The sequence below is a fragment of the Fundulus heteroclitus genome, chromosome 24, assembly GCF_011125445.2.
Source record: "Fundulus heteroclitus isolate FHET01 chromosome 24, MU-UCD_Fhet_4.1, whole genome shotgun sequence".
Classification (NCBI taxonomy): Eukaryota; Metazoa; Chordata; class Actinopteri; order Cyprinodontiformes; family Fundulidae; genus Fundulus; species Fundulus heteroclitus.
The window spans coordinates 18,442,953-18,464,474 of record NC_046384.1 but is presented as its reverse complement, the minus strand read 5'-3'; the positions used below and the strand labels follow the sequence as shown (position 1 = coordinate 18,464,474).

Sequence of the window (21,522 nt, the reverse complement as noted above, 5' to 3'; positions counted from 1 at the left end):
AACTCTCACTATGTGTAGAGTTTGGCAGAGTTTTAAATCGTACATTAGGAATATTGGTTGCAGCGAGTTACAGGAACCTGCATGGCTGTAGGTTTTACTACATATATAAAATGTGGTTAAAAATATCAGTCAAAAAGCAGGCACTCATTTTGTATATTGTAATTTCTTTTCTTATCAGTCATGACAGAACGCACGTCTGTTATATTAACAAATGAAATCATGAAGATTCATTAAAATGAACACATTGTGCTGAACGTTCAAGAAGACCAAGTCCTGTTAAAGGCTTACTATGCAACATTTTTCAGTTAATTAATGTGCTCCATACCGTTTTGGATGATTAAATGAGTCATTTCAGGTTGAACAAAGGTTTTCTCGGCCGCCCTGGTGGTCTGTGGGGGAAATACCGTACTTGCAGGAGCCCTCGGCCCGCACCCACAGGCTCAGAAGTCTGTGCATCGTGAGAGTTGGTCTTGTTTTACGGCGAGAACTGCTACACGCCCCCAGTGAAAGGCATGGTCGTTGCTAGATTTGTGGAGTTATCATGGCGGAACCAGTGAGAAAACAGCGAAAGCCCATGTCGGAGCAGGCAAGAAAGAGGAAAAGGGCTCTGGACAGAGAGAGGAGTCGTACAGAGGTGAACATCGGGCAAGCTTTTTCCAAATGGCGAGAGCTAAAAGAAAAAGAAGGCTGCAAGGCTGACGCGGACCTCGCGTTTCTGCTGATGCGATTGTAAGTAACATTGGAATGGTTTCTCTCTCTCTCTGTGCATGTTCATACTTTCACTGTTAGTCATTGTTTGTACTGCCGTTTTTTTCGACTTTTCGTGGCGTTCGCCTGTCTGCTAACCTCAAAACAACCGCGACTGGCTTGACGGAGAAACCAGAACAGCTGAGCATCTTTATGACAGTGCACTTTTACTTTCGCCCTCTGGGGGGAGCCTCGCTGGAAAATAAACCCCGGTTGCATAGTATACCTTTAAAGTCTGATGGTGAACATGATTTAGGGAACTCACTAAATTTAACAATACTCAAGTTATATCGATGAAGAGTTGCAGGTTTACACAAATTGTTTTTTGGTAACCACAGATTCAAAGATGATCAGTTCAAACAACTAGATACAAGTACGACAAGTTTTAGATGTGTCACAACTTTGCCAAGTATCGGAATTTGACCCGAACCAGCTAAAAATTATAGGTTTGCAGTCTCCACTGGCACATCAGTGTTACCGTCCATTAAAAGCTCAATTATCACCATGGATTGAGAGGATGATAACTAAAAAAGATGCCCCTGCTTCAGGATCAACAAAACGTCCACCTACCTATAATTGGCCAGTTGTTACCTCGGGGGATGCATTTATGGTCAGACAAATCAAAAGTTAAGCTGTTTGGCCACAGTAACCAGAAGTGTGTTTGGAGAAGGCGAGGCTTTTAAACCGAACAACACTGTGCAAACTGTAAACCGTGCCTATGGCAGCATCATGCTTGTTTCACACAACAAGGTTTGATTAACAAAGAAAGAAAGAGGACTACCTTAAATCGACTTCCCACATGGCTGAAAGTCTAACACAGTTCAAAGGTTTTGAATGATCTTAACCTTATTGAAAGCTTGGAAACTGCTTAAAAGCAATCAACCACAAACGACTCCACCAGCTTAAATGACCCTGCTTTGATTAGAGAAAATCCCTAATAAATTCCAGCTGCAGACCCAATTTCTGTTTTTAAAAAAAAACCTTTTCAGCTGCCATCTTCAGACACACACCATAGGTGAATTCAACTATGAACTCTTCACATATAATTAAGTTTTTAAATCTCTGTATGTGACAGTATACAGCTTTCACTTTGACATGCTGACAACGTAAATATTTATTAATCCAATGTGTTTGCTGTAATGTGGGAGAAAGAAAGCGCCCGTTTTGGTTCCTGAAGCCTCCACGGAGTTTGTCAAATGAGTTGAATTTATGTTTTTACGCTGGCAGTGCGATCCACTTTGCAACAAAAGCACAGGCTGTTTTTCACGGCTTAAGTTTCATATTTCCATTTAACATTCCAGCTCCAGAGACTTTCATTGCCTATTAAATGTAACCTGGAGATACTAATCGTGCAGAGTGCATTTATATTTCTCACTTCCTTTCTAGGTTATCAGACATAATTGGCCCCGTGTTTTAGTTTTATTCTTTCATCCATAGTCCCGCTGGGTTTATAAAGCAAAACCGGAGTCATAGTTGCGATTTACTTTGACAGAGTAATGATGTCTGTGCTCACAAGTCGAGCTTGTTCTGACAGCAGATGTTAGCCGTCATGAATTATTAAAATCTTGTGCTTTTAAGTCAGTTGCAAGGTGTATAATTAAATGTGGGCACAATATTTAAATAATTAACAAATTACCGATGTCACCTGATAAGAATCTCCAAATTCTTCAAGTAAGTTGCATCCTGATTTACCATCTTTCTCAGGAAGTAAACTTTTCTTCTTAAGTTTTTTTTTTTTTTAATTCCCCATCTGATTACAAGCGTGCATTCTCCTAGGTTGGCGTCAGCAACCTGTGAAGCAGTTCAAGTTGTGTGTTTGTGCGTGTAACAGAGGTCGAGAAGTTGTCATTCGAATGTAATATGGTGGCACGAGGTGTGATAACACATTCCTCCTTGAGACGCTCACTCTGCGGTGTGTTCGCGCTCACCAATTAACAGTGATGAGCTAAAAAAAGGAACGGCAAGCAACGCTGGGAGATGTGAAGCTTGGCAGAGACGACCATAACGTCACCGTTTCCATGCTCCAGTGCGTCTCACCTGTGGCCGTTCTATCAAACTTCAAGTGCTTTAGGCGTTGGATACATCAAAAGATAAACATCCTTATTCAATTAGCAGATTGACAAGTGATTATTTTTTTCTTCTCTCTTTGAGGAGCTAACTTTCCTAGAAATGAGTGAACATGTTTGACATTTTATTGTTCCAGAAGTATAACAGGCGTCCGTCGTATTCATGTAGTCATAGTTGCATTAACATGCGGGAGCAGCGCAGTAGGAGCACAGCGTCCTACTGTTGGCCACTGTTTTGCTCCACAGGACCGGTGGACCCAAACTAAAAGAGTGCAGTCACCATAGTGCAGTGGTACCTCGCAGAATGTCAAGTTCATGTTTTAATTAGACGGGCAGCATTTTTTTTTTTCAGTTGTCCTTTCTCTGTTTACCTGGATCACTAAAGGTCTCTTTAATCAGTGTTGCACGATGTGTTCGTTTAAAGATGTCCCGCAAAACTGCTTAGAATACAAGGTAATAAAATACTACCCTTTATTATTTTCCGAGTCTGTAGCAGCTTGGAAGAAATGGAAACCCAGCCTTTTCATGCTACATAATCACATTCAGGGAGGAGTGCACATAACCCTACTTCTCTCATCTACTCTAGTTATTTTTCTAATCTTTTATACTGTATTTATAATGGAGGTTTGGATATTAAGGCACTCAACCAACTACATCTGAAAACCTTTAAATTCATACCTTATACATTAGCATTCTGCTGCCTGGCAAGAGAGATATATCTGACAAAACAGTACTGAAAAGATTAGGAAACAAGTATGTTAGCAAACTCTATCCTGGCCAGCCAGAATGATAATGTGTAGAGCTCTACGTTCTGCACATTATCAATCTGGGACTGCTCCAATTGAATCCGTTTGGGGAAAGGAGGGACATTCAGCAGAACTCTCGGACCTGATTGGACGAAGCAACACCTTGTTCCCGCCTACCAGAGGGAGATTGGTTTTAGCCAATCACGGTATCAAATTAAGACGTAAGCAGCTCGGGTTATGAGAAACCACAAGAAGCTAAGCTAGTCAAGGCACTTCTTGCCGGTGTTCTTTTAAAGAAATCGTGGATTCTGACCAATCAGATGTGATAGCAGCAGCTATGCGTGCGTCCTCCTGCGCTAGCATGTTTATGCTAGTTCTGCTGTGGGCTCATCAGCTCTTGCTTTCATCGCACCGGTATGTCCCGCCTTAAACCACAATAATGCAACGTGATTGGCCTGAACCGTTTTTAATTCAGAGACGAACGGTTAAAGTCGGAGCAGAACAAGATGGATTCTCGCGTGTTTGTGAACGCACAAATACCGCAAGAATTATTCTTGCAGGCAAGATTAAGCAAACTCTAGATTTGGCTACTTAACTTAGCAGCTCCTTTTTGTCTTTTATCAAATTATTTCACTGTTAAACTATGTTTTATTATATAAAAGCACACACAATCAACTCAGCATTTTTTCTCAAATACAGCTTAAATCTGGCTAACACGCTAATAAGCTATGCCACATGGCACCAGTATTAGTTTTTCTGGATGTGTATATTTGTTAATTTTATAATAAAGGTAATGCTTTTATGCTTCTATATTTTTTTCTAGTTTTGTTATTCTTTTTCAAGATAAGGGGATATTATCTCGCTAATTAGTTGTTAAAGCTTGAAACATTTTCACTAGCTAATAGCTAACTGTTGCATATAGGCTAGCACTAGACAAACAGAATAATACTGTTTTCATTGATGCCATTCATTTTCAGGAGCATTATTGGTTAACAAGTATTTTGTGGAATGTTCTTAAGATGTTTTGGTGAGTATTAAATTCAAATAAAAGCATCAGACATAAAAAGTAAATACAGCATTAAATCAGAATTAGCTTTAGTTTGTGCACACAAACAAGGAATTAGACTTCAGTTCTACTTTGCTGTTAATGAAAATAAATTTAAATATTTTGCGAAAAAAAATTTGTGGAAATATGTATATATGCACAGTTTTACAAAGGAAGAAGACCTGGTAGGATCTGAGCAATCGTTGGATGGAGTGTGGACCCAGCACTTATTCTCTTTTAAAAATCATCCATTTTCACTATTATGATCTTCAGTGCTTGACCTTCACAAATTTGTATTTCTGTTGCCATGTACTTAAATTCATATTTACTAACAAGTATTTTAGTTATTTTTTCATTATAGTCAGCTTTTTTGTACGTTTGGAAGACAAGTGATCATAAAGGTGTATAAATGTTGGAAAATGTAATTTTAGTGTACATTGTGATATGAAAACTTTGTATTACCCTTTGTTCCTTATTTGTTTTGGTTTTGATCCCAGTTTGGGCCAATTCACCGTTAATTACAATGACACATTATGACTATTGATTCGAACCTAAGTAACCCCAAGCTACCTCCTGCTGGTACGTTTTCCATATTGGAGTCACATAACTACATTTCATTACAGTTCACTGTGCAAACTATTAGATATATCTTTAATCATTGGTCGTCAAAGCAATCACCAAATGTTCATCATTTAGTACAAATTGATGCATGAGGTATGTGGCACAATTTTGTACATCCAAAGTGTGAAAGTACCAAAACTACAAAGATATAAAAAGGTGAATTTGCAAAATGATTCATACTTATTTCTTCAGTTTGATCTATTTGTACTCGGAAACTGGAGTTGCAAGCTTTAAAATAAAACGGGCCGCCTCCCGAAGTTGGAATTCTAACTTGGCCGTAACTAATATGGCTGCCCCATTTGAAACATTGTGAAAGTTGCATGAATTGTCGAACAATACATCCATCTGAAAACATGTTTATTCTCCAGTTTGAAGGCAAAAACATGCAGTGAAATACATACATTGTAGTCAGCTGGCTTTGCTTATAGCAGTTAGGCTAGCTTGTAGCAAAACGGTAAACATATCTGATTGTTTTCCTTTTTTTTTTGACTTGCAATTGTTACATGATTAAAATAGGTTTGACATAATTTCCCATATGAGTTTGAACTTCTGAGGTAAATAGAACATAGCTTGGTTTAAAGTTTCCTCTTTACTGACGAAAGAATAGTATGCTACCCAAACAACTTGCTACCTATCATTTATTGTTGATAAAAAAAAATCGTAGTTGCTGCTGCTTTAGATCAAATAATGTTTGGAGCTGCAGTGATGGGGTTACTCATCCGGAACATTTTTAAAATATGAATAATATTTTTCAAATCCAACCCTTTCGGTGTCCCCTCTGCTCCACCAGGCTGGTTACATCCGAATCGATGGCAGTGTGCCTTCATCAGAGCGAATCAAGTTGGTTCACAAATTCCAGAGCGAACCAGAAACCCGAGTAGCCATCCTCAGCATCCAGGCAGCCAGCCAGGTACTCGAATGAAAACCTCATTCCGCACCATAATTCAACCTATATTTTTGCCCGTTTCATCCAAAAAGGTAAAAGGTAAGGCGTGGTAAATGACAAGCAAGGCATGCAACGTGGCGACAAATTAAAGGTAATCTAGTCAGAAGAAGTAGCTGCTTTGAGCGCTTAAACGGTAATTGGATGATAAGTATTATACAGACTTTCTCTAAATTACAGAGAATTTGAGGATGGAGTTTTGGCTGAGTGAAATCTGCCTTTTTTTTCTAAGAACATGCAGGGAACTTGTGTGTGTGTGTTCTGTCTAGGGTTTGACCTTCACCGCTGCCAGCCATGTGGTGTTTGCCGAGCTCTACTGGAACCCGGGACACATGAAGCAGGCGGAAGATCGTGCTCACCGCATCGGGCAGACGTCCTCTGTCAACGTGCACTACCTCATTGCCAAGGGCACCTTTGACACCGTCATGTGGTCCATGCTCAACAGGAAGGTAGCGCTGATGACATTACGGGAGCATGCTGGGAGTAATTAATGCAAAGCTGCTGAAACTTTCATTGGTGTCATGTTTGCTTTGAGTGATGTGTGACTGAGAAAAAATATTATACAGCTAAAAGAGAGGGGGGAGAAATGACACTCTCTAACAGGATAAAGCAGAATGTCGTGTGACTTCCAGGAAACTGTTACTGGTAGCACTCTGAACGGCAGGAAAGAATACCTGAAGGCTGATGAGGGTGACAAGGACAAGTGGGAGTTCCTCAGCTTTTCCAGTGCCTGGACACCTAGTGAGATGGTGCTACCGCTGGAGGGAAACACAGGAAATGTGAAGGATGACATTTTCTTCACCTACGTGAGTTTTCTAAAACAGTTTCTCTGAGCCGCTGTTTGCAAAGCGAAGTCGTTTTAATTTACAGTAAATGTTAATTCCCTGTTCGTACCCTCTCTTGCAAAAACGCAATTATCCCTTGAAGATTTTCACACATTATTACATCAAAACAGACTTTTGCATAACTGTGAAGCGGAAGGAAAAGGAGAACCGGTTTTTGAAAATCTCTACAAACACAACTGAAAAACTCTTAAATACTAAAAGGAAATAGCAGGACACCTTTCAGGATAGCCTTTTATTTACTTCCATCCATCTTCTTTGTGTGTAGACAATCTTTTACCTTCCACTTTGCAATTATGCCCTACGTTGTGTTTGGCTATCACATAAAATCCACTGACGTTTGTGGCTGGAAGAAGACAAAATGTGTTGAGGTTCAAGATGTTCAAATACTTAACGACATTAATTGTGCCCGTTTAGTTGGTTGAGACTGGGAGATATGGGTTCTTTGTGTGTTTTTTAACATTTACGGTTTCAATTCTACGGTTAGATGGCTCCATTTGATTGTATCAAAGCGCATATCAGCTGATCTTTAAGCAAATGTTGATATAAAACGCTTAGATTTTTCTACTAAAGCCAAACACAAGCCTGCTGAATTGGAGGGACAAGTTTCAGCTAAGCCACAGGACGAGGTAGTCAAAAGCTTTTATACAACAAAAACTAATACAAGTGACATAAAAAAACAGAAGAAAATGCCCGCTTGATAAATTAACCTGAAAAGAAAATAAAGGAATATTTCTGAAGGGATTGAAGAACAATAGAAGTTTATAAACATGTTTGCCAGGATAATAATGGGCGGTTTTGAATAATAGAGGCTGGGATTATACAAAAACGTTTTGATGTGAACAGATAGGCACACTCCATTTAATTTAGATTTTAATTCAAGCAATAAACCTGTTTGCGGTAGTGTTTGGTGTAATCAACACATAGTTGCATCTTTTTGTGAATAGTAGGAAAATATATATTTATACCTAGACACTGTGTTCTAAAAGTATGAAATATATAGAAGAACAAACTTTGAAATATCTATAGGGTTTTAAATGATAGACCACAACATGCTGTGTTTGGATGAGTGAAAGATCTACAGCTCAAGGAGGAGAACCTGTTGACAGAACAACTATTATGCGCTCTTTAAAGCGGGCCTTTATGGCAGAGTGACAGGAAGAAAGCCATGAGATATTTGTAGTTTGCCATAAACCCTGTCGGGGACACAGTAAACATGGGGGAGAAGGCGCTCTTGTCATGGGAGATATTGATTTAACTTTCTGGATGAACACAAAAGGCCAAATGTGGAAGAAAACTAACACCAGACCCTGAACAGACTGTCCACACCATGTAGCATGTTGGTGGCAGCATTATGCCGTCAGGATGCGGTTTTTCAGCACAGAAAGGGAAGATAGAGCTGATGGAACGATAGATGGAGCTAAAAAGACGGCAATCCTTGAAGAAAATCTATTAGAGCACACAAGAGACTAGTGACTGGGACAGGCCTTCACCTTGCAGTAGAAATATGACCCTAAACATGCAGCCAGAACTGCAAGTGGTGAGTTTAGATTACAGCCTTTACTGTATCACAGCGGTTTAGAAAAACTCCAGACCCAACTTTAGTGTTTGCAAGACTTGAAAATGGATCTTCAGTCACTCTGCAGACTGTTTGACTGACCTTGTCAAGGCTGATGGAGACATTCCCCAAAAGACTTAAAGCTTGAGGTTCGGTTCATAGGGGCTGAATACAATTGTACACCACACTTTTTGGGCACTATGCTATTATGTTTTATGCAAAACACTTGACAAATATAGTATACTTTGTGTTGATTTGTCAGATTAAAAATAATCTGTCAGATTAAAAATAATAAAATATGTTAGAGGCTGAGTTTGTAATGTGGGAACAAGTGATCAGGTTTATTAGAAATGAATCCAGTTTGTTGGATGACATCGGATAGTTTTCAGTCTGGCCTTCTGTTGCCAGGGTCCATCCTCACCAGAAGAAATGAAGTGACTACCTTGTGACTGACAAGAGTGCTTGATACTCTTCTGCTATGGAGATGAGTCTAACCTGAGCTTCTGTTGTTGTTTTTTTAGTTTGAGAAAGAGAAGCAGCACGACATCCGCTCGTTCTTCTCGCCCAGCGGCAGCAAGGAGAAGAAGAGGAAGAGAACAGGCGACGTGGAATCGTCTCTGTCCACGTCCTCAGAGACAGTGGAACAAGCAGAACCGGCTGGCAGCGTGGCGGACTCTGAAAGCTCCCCATCCTTCGCTAAACCCGACCAGGATTTTTCCCCTCAGCTAAAGAGGCTTCGGACGCCAAAGTCCAGCCCGAGCCCCCGATTCGGTGCGAGACGGAGGCCGACCCTGGGGAGTCCCGGCTCGCTCGTGCCCCGGAGGCTTCCAGAGCCGGATCCTCCGTCGACGTGGAGTTGCGGGGCCTGCACCTACTCCAACAGCGGCCTGCTGCCCTTCTGCGAGATGTGCGAGTTCCCACGCTCATCTCCTGGGATCAAACCAGGTGAGACAAGAGAGGCGAGTGAAACACCCATCGTATGATCCACCCCTCCCAGCTGATTGTGTCCGTCTGTGAGAAGAATCTCTTTTAATTCACAAACCACCCCGACCGGATTCGATTTTTGAAAAAAAGGACAACACTGCCCCCGTCTCTCGCCGAAAGCGAGGCACCTGAAGCCCAAAAATCCATTCGGCGCTTTATTTTCCTCCCTGTCAATATCAATCTGAGCAGTCTGTTGACATAATACTTTTGAAAAGCATTACAGATTTCACCAGATGGAGACGCGATATAGCGAAAGATGGAGGCAGCCTTGCCAGCGTCTGAAATAGCTCCGCTCGGGTAGTATTGTCTGTCTCTCTGTCTTCCTGCAGATGACGAGGACACAGTATAATTCTCACCTGTCAAGCCCAGAGAGAGAGAGAGAAAGCAGGCGGCCGCTGCTGCTGCTGCTGCAAACGCCTCACACAAAGTTGGGGGAAAGTTGAGCTGGCTCTGGGTATTATCTCTGACAGCCTATGATTGTATCTTGCAGAAGAGCAGGGGGAGGGAAGTCGTTATGACCTGGCAGACTGCAGGTTCGTGCTCCTTAAATGTCTGAGGAGCATCACAAATCGGCTGAGAGGTGACTTTAAAACAAAATAAAAATTCATAACTTGAATGAGGTTCAAAATCCTGATGCTTAAGGCTGAAAAAAAATCCAACTTTTACCTGGAGTTTTGAGGGCTGTCTTCTACAATAAAAAAGCAAAATACGCAGCACATTTATTTACACTGAAATGAAATCCCTGCCACGAGTGCAATCAGGATGACAACTCGTATGAATTTATTTATAGTATTTTTTTTGTCTTCATCAAGGATATTGTTGTAGTAATTAGGTGACTTCTGAAGTCAGTGAGTTGTGCTGGATTTTCTGCAGGCTTAAAAAAATGTTGAATAAAATCTGCATGATTTTCCTCCAACTTTACAAAATACCCCCCCAAAACATTGTGTACAGTGTCTGTGCAATCTTAAAAACTTATAAAAGTCTTTGAAATAAATAAAAAATCTTGATTTTTAGGCTTTTAAAAAAGTCTTAAATATGTCCAGAATTTTCTCAAGTTATGTTTTGGTATGTCTTAAATTAGCAAATCTCTTCCTTCAAAGCCTCTTTTATTGGATTTAATAATGTGTAAAGGACATTATTCTAAAAGCAGCATAAAAACATGCCCAGAGGTCAGATGAAACTCGTATTGTATTGTTTAGGCAAGTTACTTGTACAGCAGATTTAAGCTTCAAGAGAATTCAAAGTATTTTACATGAGAACATTGCAAAGGCATAATGAAGAAAAGTCCAGAAAACTTGGATACAGACTGAAAAGACTGATGTTTCAGAGATGCTTTTCAGCCAAAAGCATCTCTGAACAAAAGGGTTTCTAACCTTGATTCACACTCAGGATTTCAGTATTTTTTACAGGTTTCTGGGTTTGTTTTAGATTAGTGGAGCAACAGAAGTGAATGTCGCTTCTCCATGTTTGGTTCTGGTTGTGGGGTTGCAGACTAGACCTGAACCAGAAGACCTAAGTGGTCTGGTGGGTCGATACCACAACACATCATTCATATATTTAGGTGCTACGCCATTCAGGGATTTATAGACCAGCAGATGTGCGGGCTGCAGCGTTCTGGATCAGCTGCAGCTTTTCTGATTGACATTTTAGGCAGACCTGTGAGGACACCATTGCTGTAATAAGTTCGACTAAATTATCTAATTTACTGTCAGACGGTGAAAATAAATACCTTTTCATACACTGGATATAAACAACTGTTTTCATCTGTGGCTACAGAATTCGCTAATATTACGTTCTGCACAAAACTGACATTAATAGTCATCTGTGACGCTCAAGTCTCGTCTTTTTCCCGTTCATTAATGCTTTTGAAGTGTTTTAGACGCTATTGCAGGATCTATATTGAATTTATAGCAATATTGAATGAGCAGAAGGTCTGTTCATAGCTTGGTCCGCAGGAAGTGAAGCTTACACACTTGAAGTGAACAGAGAACAAACATGCAGCACCTCCATTTTTCAAGTTTTTCTTTTTTTTTCCCAATTTCTTTAACGCGCACCCACTCACAGATACACAAAACACCCTCCTCCCATCCCGCCCCATTTCATACTCAGCTGCAGCAGATGCTTGATAACTATTCAGCATTCACACTCCTCTTTGTCACAAGCGCCACTCTGCATTCACAGCAGCGGGCTGTGTCAGCTTGCTAGACGGGGAATTTAACAACCTGCTAAATTTGTAAATGACAGACTGTGCTGGAAAATAACAACTGTATTTATGGAGATATCTCTCAGCTTGCCACTGAAATTCTCAGCTCTCGGAGATGTAAGAAAATAATCATGTGGAAGCCTGTGATGTGACATGAGAAATGTTATCCCTTCAAGAGCAACATTTTTTTTTTTTTTTTTTTGGTGTGACTGCGCAGAGAGCAGGGAGAGTGTGAATCACAGAATGCTGTCATTTGATACAAGGATATCGAGGCATTAAGTTTAAAAATAAGGAATCCTGGTTACCTCTGACAGATTTTTGAGACATCATTACCAAGAAGCACCCATTCACAGAAGGAAACAAGCGAAGCCCTCATTTTGTCTGCCCATGTTCCTTTTGTCAAGGAAATATGTAACATTTGGACATTTATTAGGCATTATGTGTAAAGCTTTAGACATGCAGTGTGGAAAAAAACTAGCCACTGCACACATGTATTAGTGTGATAAACAGCGCCGTGATATAAAAAGCTGTTTTCAAATGATTTAATTTATTAACAAACTCAAAACTATCCAAACTAACCTATGAGTGTGAGTAATTGTCCCACTGATTAAAACTTCACTGGGACTGGAAAATCAGGCCGGCCAGCCAAGATTACTCCAAAAGCACATCGACAATTCATCCAGGAGGTCGCAAAATAACCCAAAAAAAGCACTTCACGAGTCGACTACCGCGGTTAAGGTCACAGTTCATAATTAGACATCCAACAGGAGAGATTCATGATTAAAAAAAAAGAACAGTCTTACTTTGGGTAAAAGAATCTGTGGGTCCAAAAATAGAAGAAATGTGAGTAAATGTCTTTTTTTTATAGCAGTGTTGCTAGCTGTCACCACATGTCTTGCTTAATTTCACTCCTTTCCAAAAATGCATATGCTTAGAGCTTTTTAATAAGTTTTTCACTCCTTATGTTGGTTTAATTAATGATATTCAATTTAAATGACCAGCTGGTCCTTTTTTTTTAAAACGTGCTCCATTGTTCCATTTAATTCATACCATCCCTTGCAAATGCCAGACATTCCATTAATGCCAAGACTAAAACATGGCCAGAAGTGTCTTTGTTCAGTGGCATATGCCGAATTTCCAACAAAATCCTGCTGCCCCAAATTTAGCGAAGGGATTACTGGAAAAATAGTTTGGAAGCATGACTTCAATCTGCTTTTATACAGTACTTTGTTTTAAACCACCTCCAACTCTTTATACTGTGCTTCCAAGAAGCTAAACTTTCTTGTATGAAGTCTTCATCAGTTCTGAGGAAAAGTTTAAAAAAGTCGAGGACAAACATTGTCAGAAGAAACTAAAATTGGATGCAAGATTTAGTTTCTTATGGATTTTTGTTATCCCCAAATGGTCGGATTTATACATGGAGAGTCAAATCTATAAATAATATTTCTATAAATCTATAAACTAATATAGGTAACGGTCATTTTGCACATTGCACCTCTTGCACACACTTTTGTGGCCGTCTAAAAGGCCCTGCAATAATTCTGATGGGTAAAACTTGTAAAATCCATTTAAAGAAATTGCTTTCTTGGCAAAGACCTGACATTTAGTCCCATTTCACCAATCTTCAGCATAAGGTTTTTACTGTGCAGATCCTTAATGTTAAAATATTGTATCCATTCCTAAACCAGTTTTGATGTGTTTAGTGTTTTTTTGTCCTGTAAAAGTATTTAACGGTATTCAAGTTCCTATCATCTGAGGCTCCCTGTCATCCTGAGTTAAAAGAAAGGGATGTTAAGAAACAATACTGGAACCACCACGACGCGAGTCTGATTAAATCAGGAAACTGCTGGAACATCATCACGAGGATCGATTGAATGGGTACGGAGCAAGAAAGAAGCCCCCGCTCAAAAATCAACACCTCATCCTGTGTCCTCCAGGACAAAAAGTCATTGATATCCTAACTGGGCTTTTGTCTAAGGCAGCGAAGAAATCCAGGAGACACATCTGAACAGAACAAGGGAGAGAACTAAAGCTAAAAAACATTAGCCTTCTCATTGATGATAGAACATCGGAGAAATTCAGAAGGATTTCCTCCTAGCACATAATCTCAATGTATTTCGGACTGAACAGAACTCTCAGACAGAGGTTGCTTCATCCTAAGGACAAAATTCCCAGGCTAAGTACAGGACAGTCAGCTCCTCAGGACAAGACTCAGCAGTGCACCTACACCTCAAAGACAAGGGACAGAATATGAACATTTAGGGAGGAGTGAAGGAAGCAATTTATGTCCAACCAGAAAAAAAAGTAACTCTTGACAGAGGAGGAGGCCTCAGATTACAGCTCCAGCGTTAAGTCTGATGCCCAGTCAGTTTCAGGACAAATCTCTCCTTCCTGCAAATGAGCAAACATTTCTCTGTGATCCAGGCTAACAATGGCACTAGCAATGTTTTTGGGGAGACCAATCGGCACGTGTACTGAAACTTTTAACTTTTTTGGATAAGCTCAGGTCATATTTACTGGTACGCAGATGGACAAGTCAGATATCTTCTGGAGAAAAGTTTTGATCAAACAAGATAAAGACATAGAGTGGCAAAAATATGGCTAGAGATGTCAAGGGTGAGACTTTTGGACCTAGGAATACTGAACCAATTGTTAAGACAGGAAATTTTCTGACCCATTCTGTATAATCTGATTGAATTTGACTTTGGAGAGTTCCTTGAGATGACATGTTTCATGAATTGGCGCTATATAAATAAAATTTTATTGAGTTGAGTTGACTTAAGCTGGGTGATGGCAGTATCATGCTAAGGGGCTGTTTTGCTGCCACAGAGACTGTCTCAATGCATAAAAGGGACGTCATAATGAAGAACGGTTTCCAAAATCTTAAACTTCACCTCATTATCAATAGCAAAAACAGTTTGGATGTGCCAGCTGGATAATGGTCCAAAACACAAATCAAAACTGGTTTTGAAAGGACTAAATCTAAACCGCCCTTAAACGTCCTGCTTTCCAAAGCTTCGACCGCAACCCTTTTGAAAACACACGGACTGTGCTTAAAAGCCAGGTCCAAACCAGAAGAGCAAATAGTTTTAATAATTTCCACCATCACAGCAAGAAGGAGGTCAAATGTGGTGCTAGACTTATGCCCGTAGCTTTAACCGTATGCATGAGGTTTAACTTGCCAGTTTTCAATGCCTTGGAAAAAGATCAGCCATTAAACTGGAAATGAGTGGAAGAAGACTTTCAAAAGACGTTCAAAATACCTGGAAAAAGGGTTGATCACGGTCAGTTTGAAAGACTCCATGAACCTCTAGCTGCATAAGAGCAAAATATAGAGAAATAAAGTATAATTCAAGACTTTTTCACAGTACTACATAACCCTGCCTGGATGCTTAGTGAAATTTAATAAGAAAGACTTATGAGCTGACTTATGGGCAAATGTCAAGTTGTCTTAGCTGCAGTGAAGAGCTGCTAATATCACCTTATACTCCCACACTAAGACTTTTTATGGCATTAAAATAGGGTTTTGTGCATTTTCCTTGGAATTAATTAAAAAAATTGCAGAAAATAGACATGAATTCCTTATACTTTAGCTTCTGTGTTTTATTTTTTTTTAATTGGTGCATGAAGACATATATTGCATTCCATTATCAAATAGATTCTAAAGGTCATTTGTTTTTCAATCTAACCTCATATTTAACCCTACAATGGATCTGTGCTGCAAGAATGGTGACCTACCTTTAGAACAGGTGTGGAACAATAATATCCTATAATAACCGTGTACAAATTGTATCCCTGTAGGGCTGCTTGGTGAGGAATCAGTTTTTTTAATCAAACTGTCACAGATTGTTACCTCACCTTCGTCGTGTGACAGTCGGGCCGGTATGAACCATTTCCTGTATTTATTTGCGGCAGACAGCCCGAGCAGAACCATTTTCCTCTTCAGTCGGCCCGGATCCTGTTTTTGCAGCTCTCAAGGCCAGGAACCCGGGCTCACTTTAGCCCTTCAGCTCTTTCACTATTTGTCCCTCAGCACCTACTGTTGAGAGACGGATAGAGGGAAGAGGGTAATTCGGTTATCTCCTGGCTCTTCACGCCACTCAGCGCGCACTCCTACCCCAACACGAATGTTTCTACATATGTATGTTGTGACTTTTACGCTTTAACGAAGTCTTTATCCGGACCAGCTACTTTCTTCTGTCGATACTTCTTTGTAATGAGCTGCAGACAGAGAATTTCCTGTTTGTCTCCCGCGTAGGTTGTTGTGATTTGGTGTGAGTGGAGTGTATTGTGTCCCTGGTTCTGAGAGTCAATTCTACAACCTTATCAACCCACTTCAAGCATAATGGGGGTCCTAATGGGTGGGAAAACACGGAGGCCGGCACCCACAGGATTTCGCCACTAACGTCTTCCTCGTCGGGGATAACTTAACACAAATTGAGCCGTCTCTCTGTGGCCTCAGTCAGCTTGTTAGTGGAGGGGGCTAGCTGCGGGGCCAGGAGCCCGGAGACTCGCTGTGACATTTGAGGAAGCCGACGAGAACTGGCCTTTTGAAGAAACAAGCCACAGAGAGGCAAGATCACTAATTAGCCCTCCCGTCCTCCAGTCTCACAACTTACTGTCTTGTTAGATTTCACACCTCGAGTTTGACAAATATTGTGAAAGGATGTGATTTAAATATAACCAGCAGCGATAGGGACCAGAAATCGTGCAGTCTTGTTTTTTTTTTTTTTTTTTTTTTAAAGTTCTCCTCAGACTGTGACATTTGCAGTGGGCCATAAATATTTGTGCTCTTTTCTTAAAGCAGCTGCTCTCTTAAATCTGCACTGAAAATAAACGTCAGTGTAAAAAACTACTTAAGCTCTTGTTAAAATAAATTTAAATCAGGTTTATATAAAATAATACTGCTTGACAATACACTTTACAAGGCAAACTGGTCAGTTAATTTCCAGTTATAAATAATCTATTTCATTGCAGTACAATCTAGTCATTTAGTCAGATTCAGATCCAATTACAAGCAGTGCAATTCAATAAATTGTACAGAATAGAGTCAACTTTGGAGGTTATTAAATACCAGTTAAGTAGATTTATCTAAGGAAGCTGAGATGGTTGAACCTGTCTTGATTTGGCAGCAATTGCTGAACAAGCTTGCTCTAATGGTGGAAATCAACAACTTCCTTTTTACAGTAAGAAAAAAACCAGCAGAACCTGGCAGGGAGAGAGTTGATGGAACAGAGAAAAAAGCACAGGGCCAGGTGTACTTTCTATGGGAAAACCCTGAGCTTTGGTCTCTCTTACCAGGACGTAGCTCTGTCCAGGACAGAAACACTAATCAACACAAAAGCACTGAACTAGCAGTTCTTTTTGTTTGAAAGAAAAAAAAATACAAAAAACACTGTAATATCTTTAAAGTAATTTGAGGAGGAATTCTATCCTGATTTAGAGTTAAGTTTCTAAAACTTTTACTCAATATAGCTCAAAATAATTACCAAACTGTACACAGTCCCTGCATTTAATTGTATTTTTCTATTTATTAATATTTATTGATTCGCTCAGTAAACCAACAGAGAAAAAAAGGAGTACCTTCTATAACAGAGGGGTATAAAGAGGGAACACTATGGGGGAGTGGTGGCCTAGTGCTTAAAACTGGGTGCTTGTGTCCTGGGAATGCTGCAAGTTCCCCAGTTTGAATCCCACAGATTGACATTTTGGCTGCCTGAACAAGACCCTTATTCCCAGAATGCTTTGCTGCCATGCACGTAGATGGCACTGAGGAGGGGAGGGACATGACTCTAGGGCTGGGAAACATAAGATTTAAAAAATAGCGAGATTCTTTTGAAAAGAGATATAAGATGAGACTATATCCTTGATAATGAGATGGTATGGTGAATTATATTTATACTTTGTGTTTTTCAGTAGGTTGTTTTTCAGCTTTCCCATATTTATCTACAGCTGTTTGTGTAAAATGTGCCTGTACTGAAAAATTGTGTTTTTCAGTAAGATGTTTTTTAGCTTTCCCATATTTATCTACAGCTGTTTGTTTAAAATGTGCCTGTGAGAAATTTGGGGTAAAGTTTTGATTCAGAGATGCCTTTTTATAATTACTTAATGAAGAGAAAACCATATCAAGATAAATATTGTGTATCGGCATTCAGCCTAAAAATATCGAGATGCTATTTTCACTGAGTGGCAGACATATGCATTGCGTTCAACTTCCACACAAATGCCGGAGATGTCCCAAATCTGTTCCTTTGCTCACACAACACTGGCGTTGTAGGAAGCGCTGTTGCGGATTCTCCTCAGCAGTCTGCTACCCACACTGACCCCAGGACCCATACCCAAACCTAAAGAAGTCAGGAGAACAGAATTTTGCAGAGCACCTAAATTTCCATGATAGAAGTCAGAGGCCCCTGTGAAGTCCGATCTCCATGTCGGAAAGTCAGATTAATCTCACCAGCCTGACGCAGAATTCATGCTACTCTTGTTACATTTTTATTTTTGTACGTTTGTACGGCTGGGAGCCCTCAACTTTGGGGTTCTGACTTTCAGTGTAAATGTCATCACATGAGGCCCACTTCCCTGGGTCCTGAAGAGGAACTGGTTGCTGCACCTGTGTCTGACAGTGTAGGTTAGGTGATTGCACTTCAATAAAGAAAGAAAATGATTATGAGATAATAGCTGCAGAAAGCAGTTAACGGGGAGACAACTGATAACTCACGGACACTAAGGACTCAGAGGCTGACATGTTTGGATAGGTCATCACAGACTGATTATGGAGAAGGAATCAGCCTAGTCATTTGCAGGATATAGTGTGATGTTCTCCACCAATGTCATGCGAGGAACACTGAGGTCATATGGTACACCCCTTTGCAGGGGTGTACACATTTGGTTCTATGTAATGGTTACATGCTGTAAGTGATGATCGTAGCTCTTAATTTCCTGTTCTTACACGTCTCGGATTGATTTATGTGTGAGAATCCAGTACTAAAGATGTAAACTTCCCTCTGCCTTGTTAGATTAAACATGTTAAGGTATAGTTTCTGTTTCGAGAGGCTTTTTATTTTGCTAAATAAGCCAACAATAGAGAAGACCACTTATATCTAACTGAAGAAACAAATAAGTCAGTAGTAATGCTACACCTGTTACCTGCTGACTTTCCCAGATATGGAAGATTATCATTTTGTAATGGTGACGAGCCTATCTACTGCGACATTATGACATTTGCTCTTACCTGAAGTAATGCAAAATAAAAACCTCTATAGGCTGGAAGTGAATGTGTAATCCTATTTTAATAAGCAAATGTTGAGTGAAATCATAAGGTTTTAAAATGGCAACATTATCCTCCTGACCAGCTCATAATTCCTGGTGACACTGAAGCAGGCCTTAGTCAGTCTATAGTGGATCTGCAGGGCAGAGCCACAGCAGTGGCAGACTGCAGGATCCCTAAAGTTTTGCTAAATAGGTGCTCAAAGACCAGACAGTAACGTTCAATAAAGCATGGCACGGGAAGTAGGCTATCACTGGCCGCATTTAATATAGATACTGATGGTGTTTTACTGCTCTAAACACTTAAGACAGCAGAGAGTATAGACCAGCTATTTAAAAACGGGAGAAGAGGAAAGCAGGAGAGATGTTATTACATCCTTCGTTCTAAAACAAAGTCAAAGGATGTAAAAGAAAGTAAATTTGTTTGGCTACGATGTGGGGAATTCCTAATATTACCTCTCCTGTAATTTAAAATCAGAGTTTTATTTACAGTAGCTTATACTTACTTATTTTGATTTATGTTAATATGTTGTTTACACTTCTGAGTTCATAGGACATTACGTTTTGGTGGGTAATTGGTATTCCAGACAAATGGCAGTTTTGAAATGTATGGTCGGTGCTGATCCTGTGTAGTCTTTGTTCAACAGTAGCTATGTTTACATGCACAACATTCACAATCGGATTGAAATGTATTCAGATTAAAAAAAACAATCGGATTGTATGGTTTATATACAATCCGATTGTATATAAACCATACACAGTATTACTAGTTAATTTGTCGCCCAGGCTAGACTTGCACGAGGTTCTAATTACGGTTGAAATGTTGCTGAATAAATAACAATTTTGAGCTCTTTTAATGTTTAGAATTGAATGGTTGTATCTGGAGCCTCGACAGTTTTGCTTCCGTATTTCCGGCACTCAACAATGCAGAAATACAGTATGCAGCGTTTACGTTGGTCGCACATTCGTAATAACTTGAGCCTGACAAGCATTTATATGCATGTTGATCACGTTATCAATTGGCATAAACCACCCCTCTCTTTTGGATTATAATTTCATTCTGATTGAGCTTAATCCAATGACAATATTCTGATTGGCTTGTTTACGCATTTTTTAAAAATACTTTATTTTGAAATTTTCATGAACAAAATTACAATTGTTAACTGATAAGACATACTCAGCTCAGGAACAAGAACAATGTCCCTTAAATAGTAAGACATACCTGAAATAAAATACATTTACAAGCCTTGACATAGGTGGGGTCCCTACGGATTAAATATAGATATATAGGAATCAGAGAAACAGTGAGAGACAGATAGTATCACTGCTGTTCATAGAACCCTGTCGAGGTCCGCTCGAGTACAGGGAGGTCAGTCAATCCAGTGTGCTGGAAGGTTTTCCAGCGTTTTCCTTCTGCCACAGCACTTCTAAAACAAAGAGGGGTATATTAGAGTTATATTTATGTGGGGTGATATAGAGCTGATGCAAAAAATGGAATTGTATCGGCGTATATCCAGCTTTTAGGATAAAGATGGCGCCTTCTCTGCATACATTTTTCCATAACTGCTTCCCGATAGATATTCCAAGGTTCCTCTCCCATCTAATTCTCGAACTGTCAATATGTTATTGTTAAAGTCAACATGAGGGCCCTTGAGATAGTTCTGAATAATGGCAGGCCGCCATGACACATATATTTGACCGGAGACATGGGAGGTAACTTTTTGATTGGTTCTAATAAAGTCACTTAATCTGGAGATAGTTAAGGAAATCTTTGTCAGCTTAAACTTCTCTTTTAACAGTTCTAGGGACATAAATACTCCATTTTTATAGCTGTGTTCTAATCTGCTAATACCTTTCTCCTGCCAAGATCCAAAGATGCCTATCTGAAAGATCTTTGGTAGCAGTCCATTTCCCCATAAAGGGGCATTCAGGGAAAGAAGGCCTTCTAATTTAAACATTTCACAAAGCTTATACCAAATTTGGATGATTAAAGGATTATCAGTTGCAGTTTTGATAATTTGTTTTTCACATTAATACAATACATGTATTGATGTCTCCTCTTTCATCTATTGTTTCAATTTTGAGCCATGAAGGAGTGTCCATATCAAACATCTCTGCCAAGAAACTAAATTAAGCAACATATTAGTACATTTGAAAATGTGGGCACTTCAAACCTCCATCTTCATAACCCCCACCCCCAAACTTTTGTGCATTAAAAGCTGTTTTTTTTTTTTCAAACTCTTTATTAAAATTGGCAAAAAAAGCAATTGTTTTCTAATAAATAACGGCCCAAATCCTGTTCTCATATTGCTAGAGCAAAAAAATTTAGTTTTTTGTTTTTCAATCCAGTCTAACATAATTAGCTAACTGGGTGACCATCTTTTAACAGAGCAAATGTAAATCTACGGGGATTTAATATCCTTTTCCTTCAGAAAATCTGAATAATTTGTTTAATTAAAGTTATATTTTGTAAAGCTAGGGTGGAAAAAAATCACATTTTT

At 39.6% G+C, this 21,522-nt stretch overlaps 1 protein-coding gene across 1 annotated transcript in view; it reads left to right on the top strand.

The window, feature by feature from the left end:
• zranb3 (zinc finger, RAN-binding domain containing 3) overlaps window positions 1–21,522 on the top strand; it is a 121,130-nt gene that overhangs the window by 39,128 nt on the left and 60,480 nt on the right. The window contains exons 10-13 of the mRNA XM_021321089.2: window positions 6,016–6,135; window positions 6,438–6,617; window positions 6,801–6,974; window positions 9,090–9,513. Of these exons, the coding sequence (XP_021176764.2) occupies window positions 6,016–6,135; window positions 6,438–6,617; window positions 6,801–6,974; window positions 9,090–9,513 (898 nt within the window). The remainder of the gene's footprint in view (window positions 1–6,015; window positions 6,136–6,437; window positions 6,618–6,800; window positions 6,975–9,089; window positions 9,514–21,522) is intronic.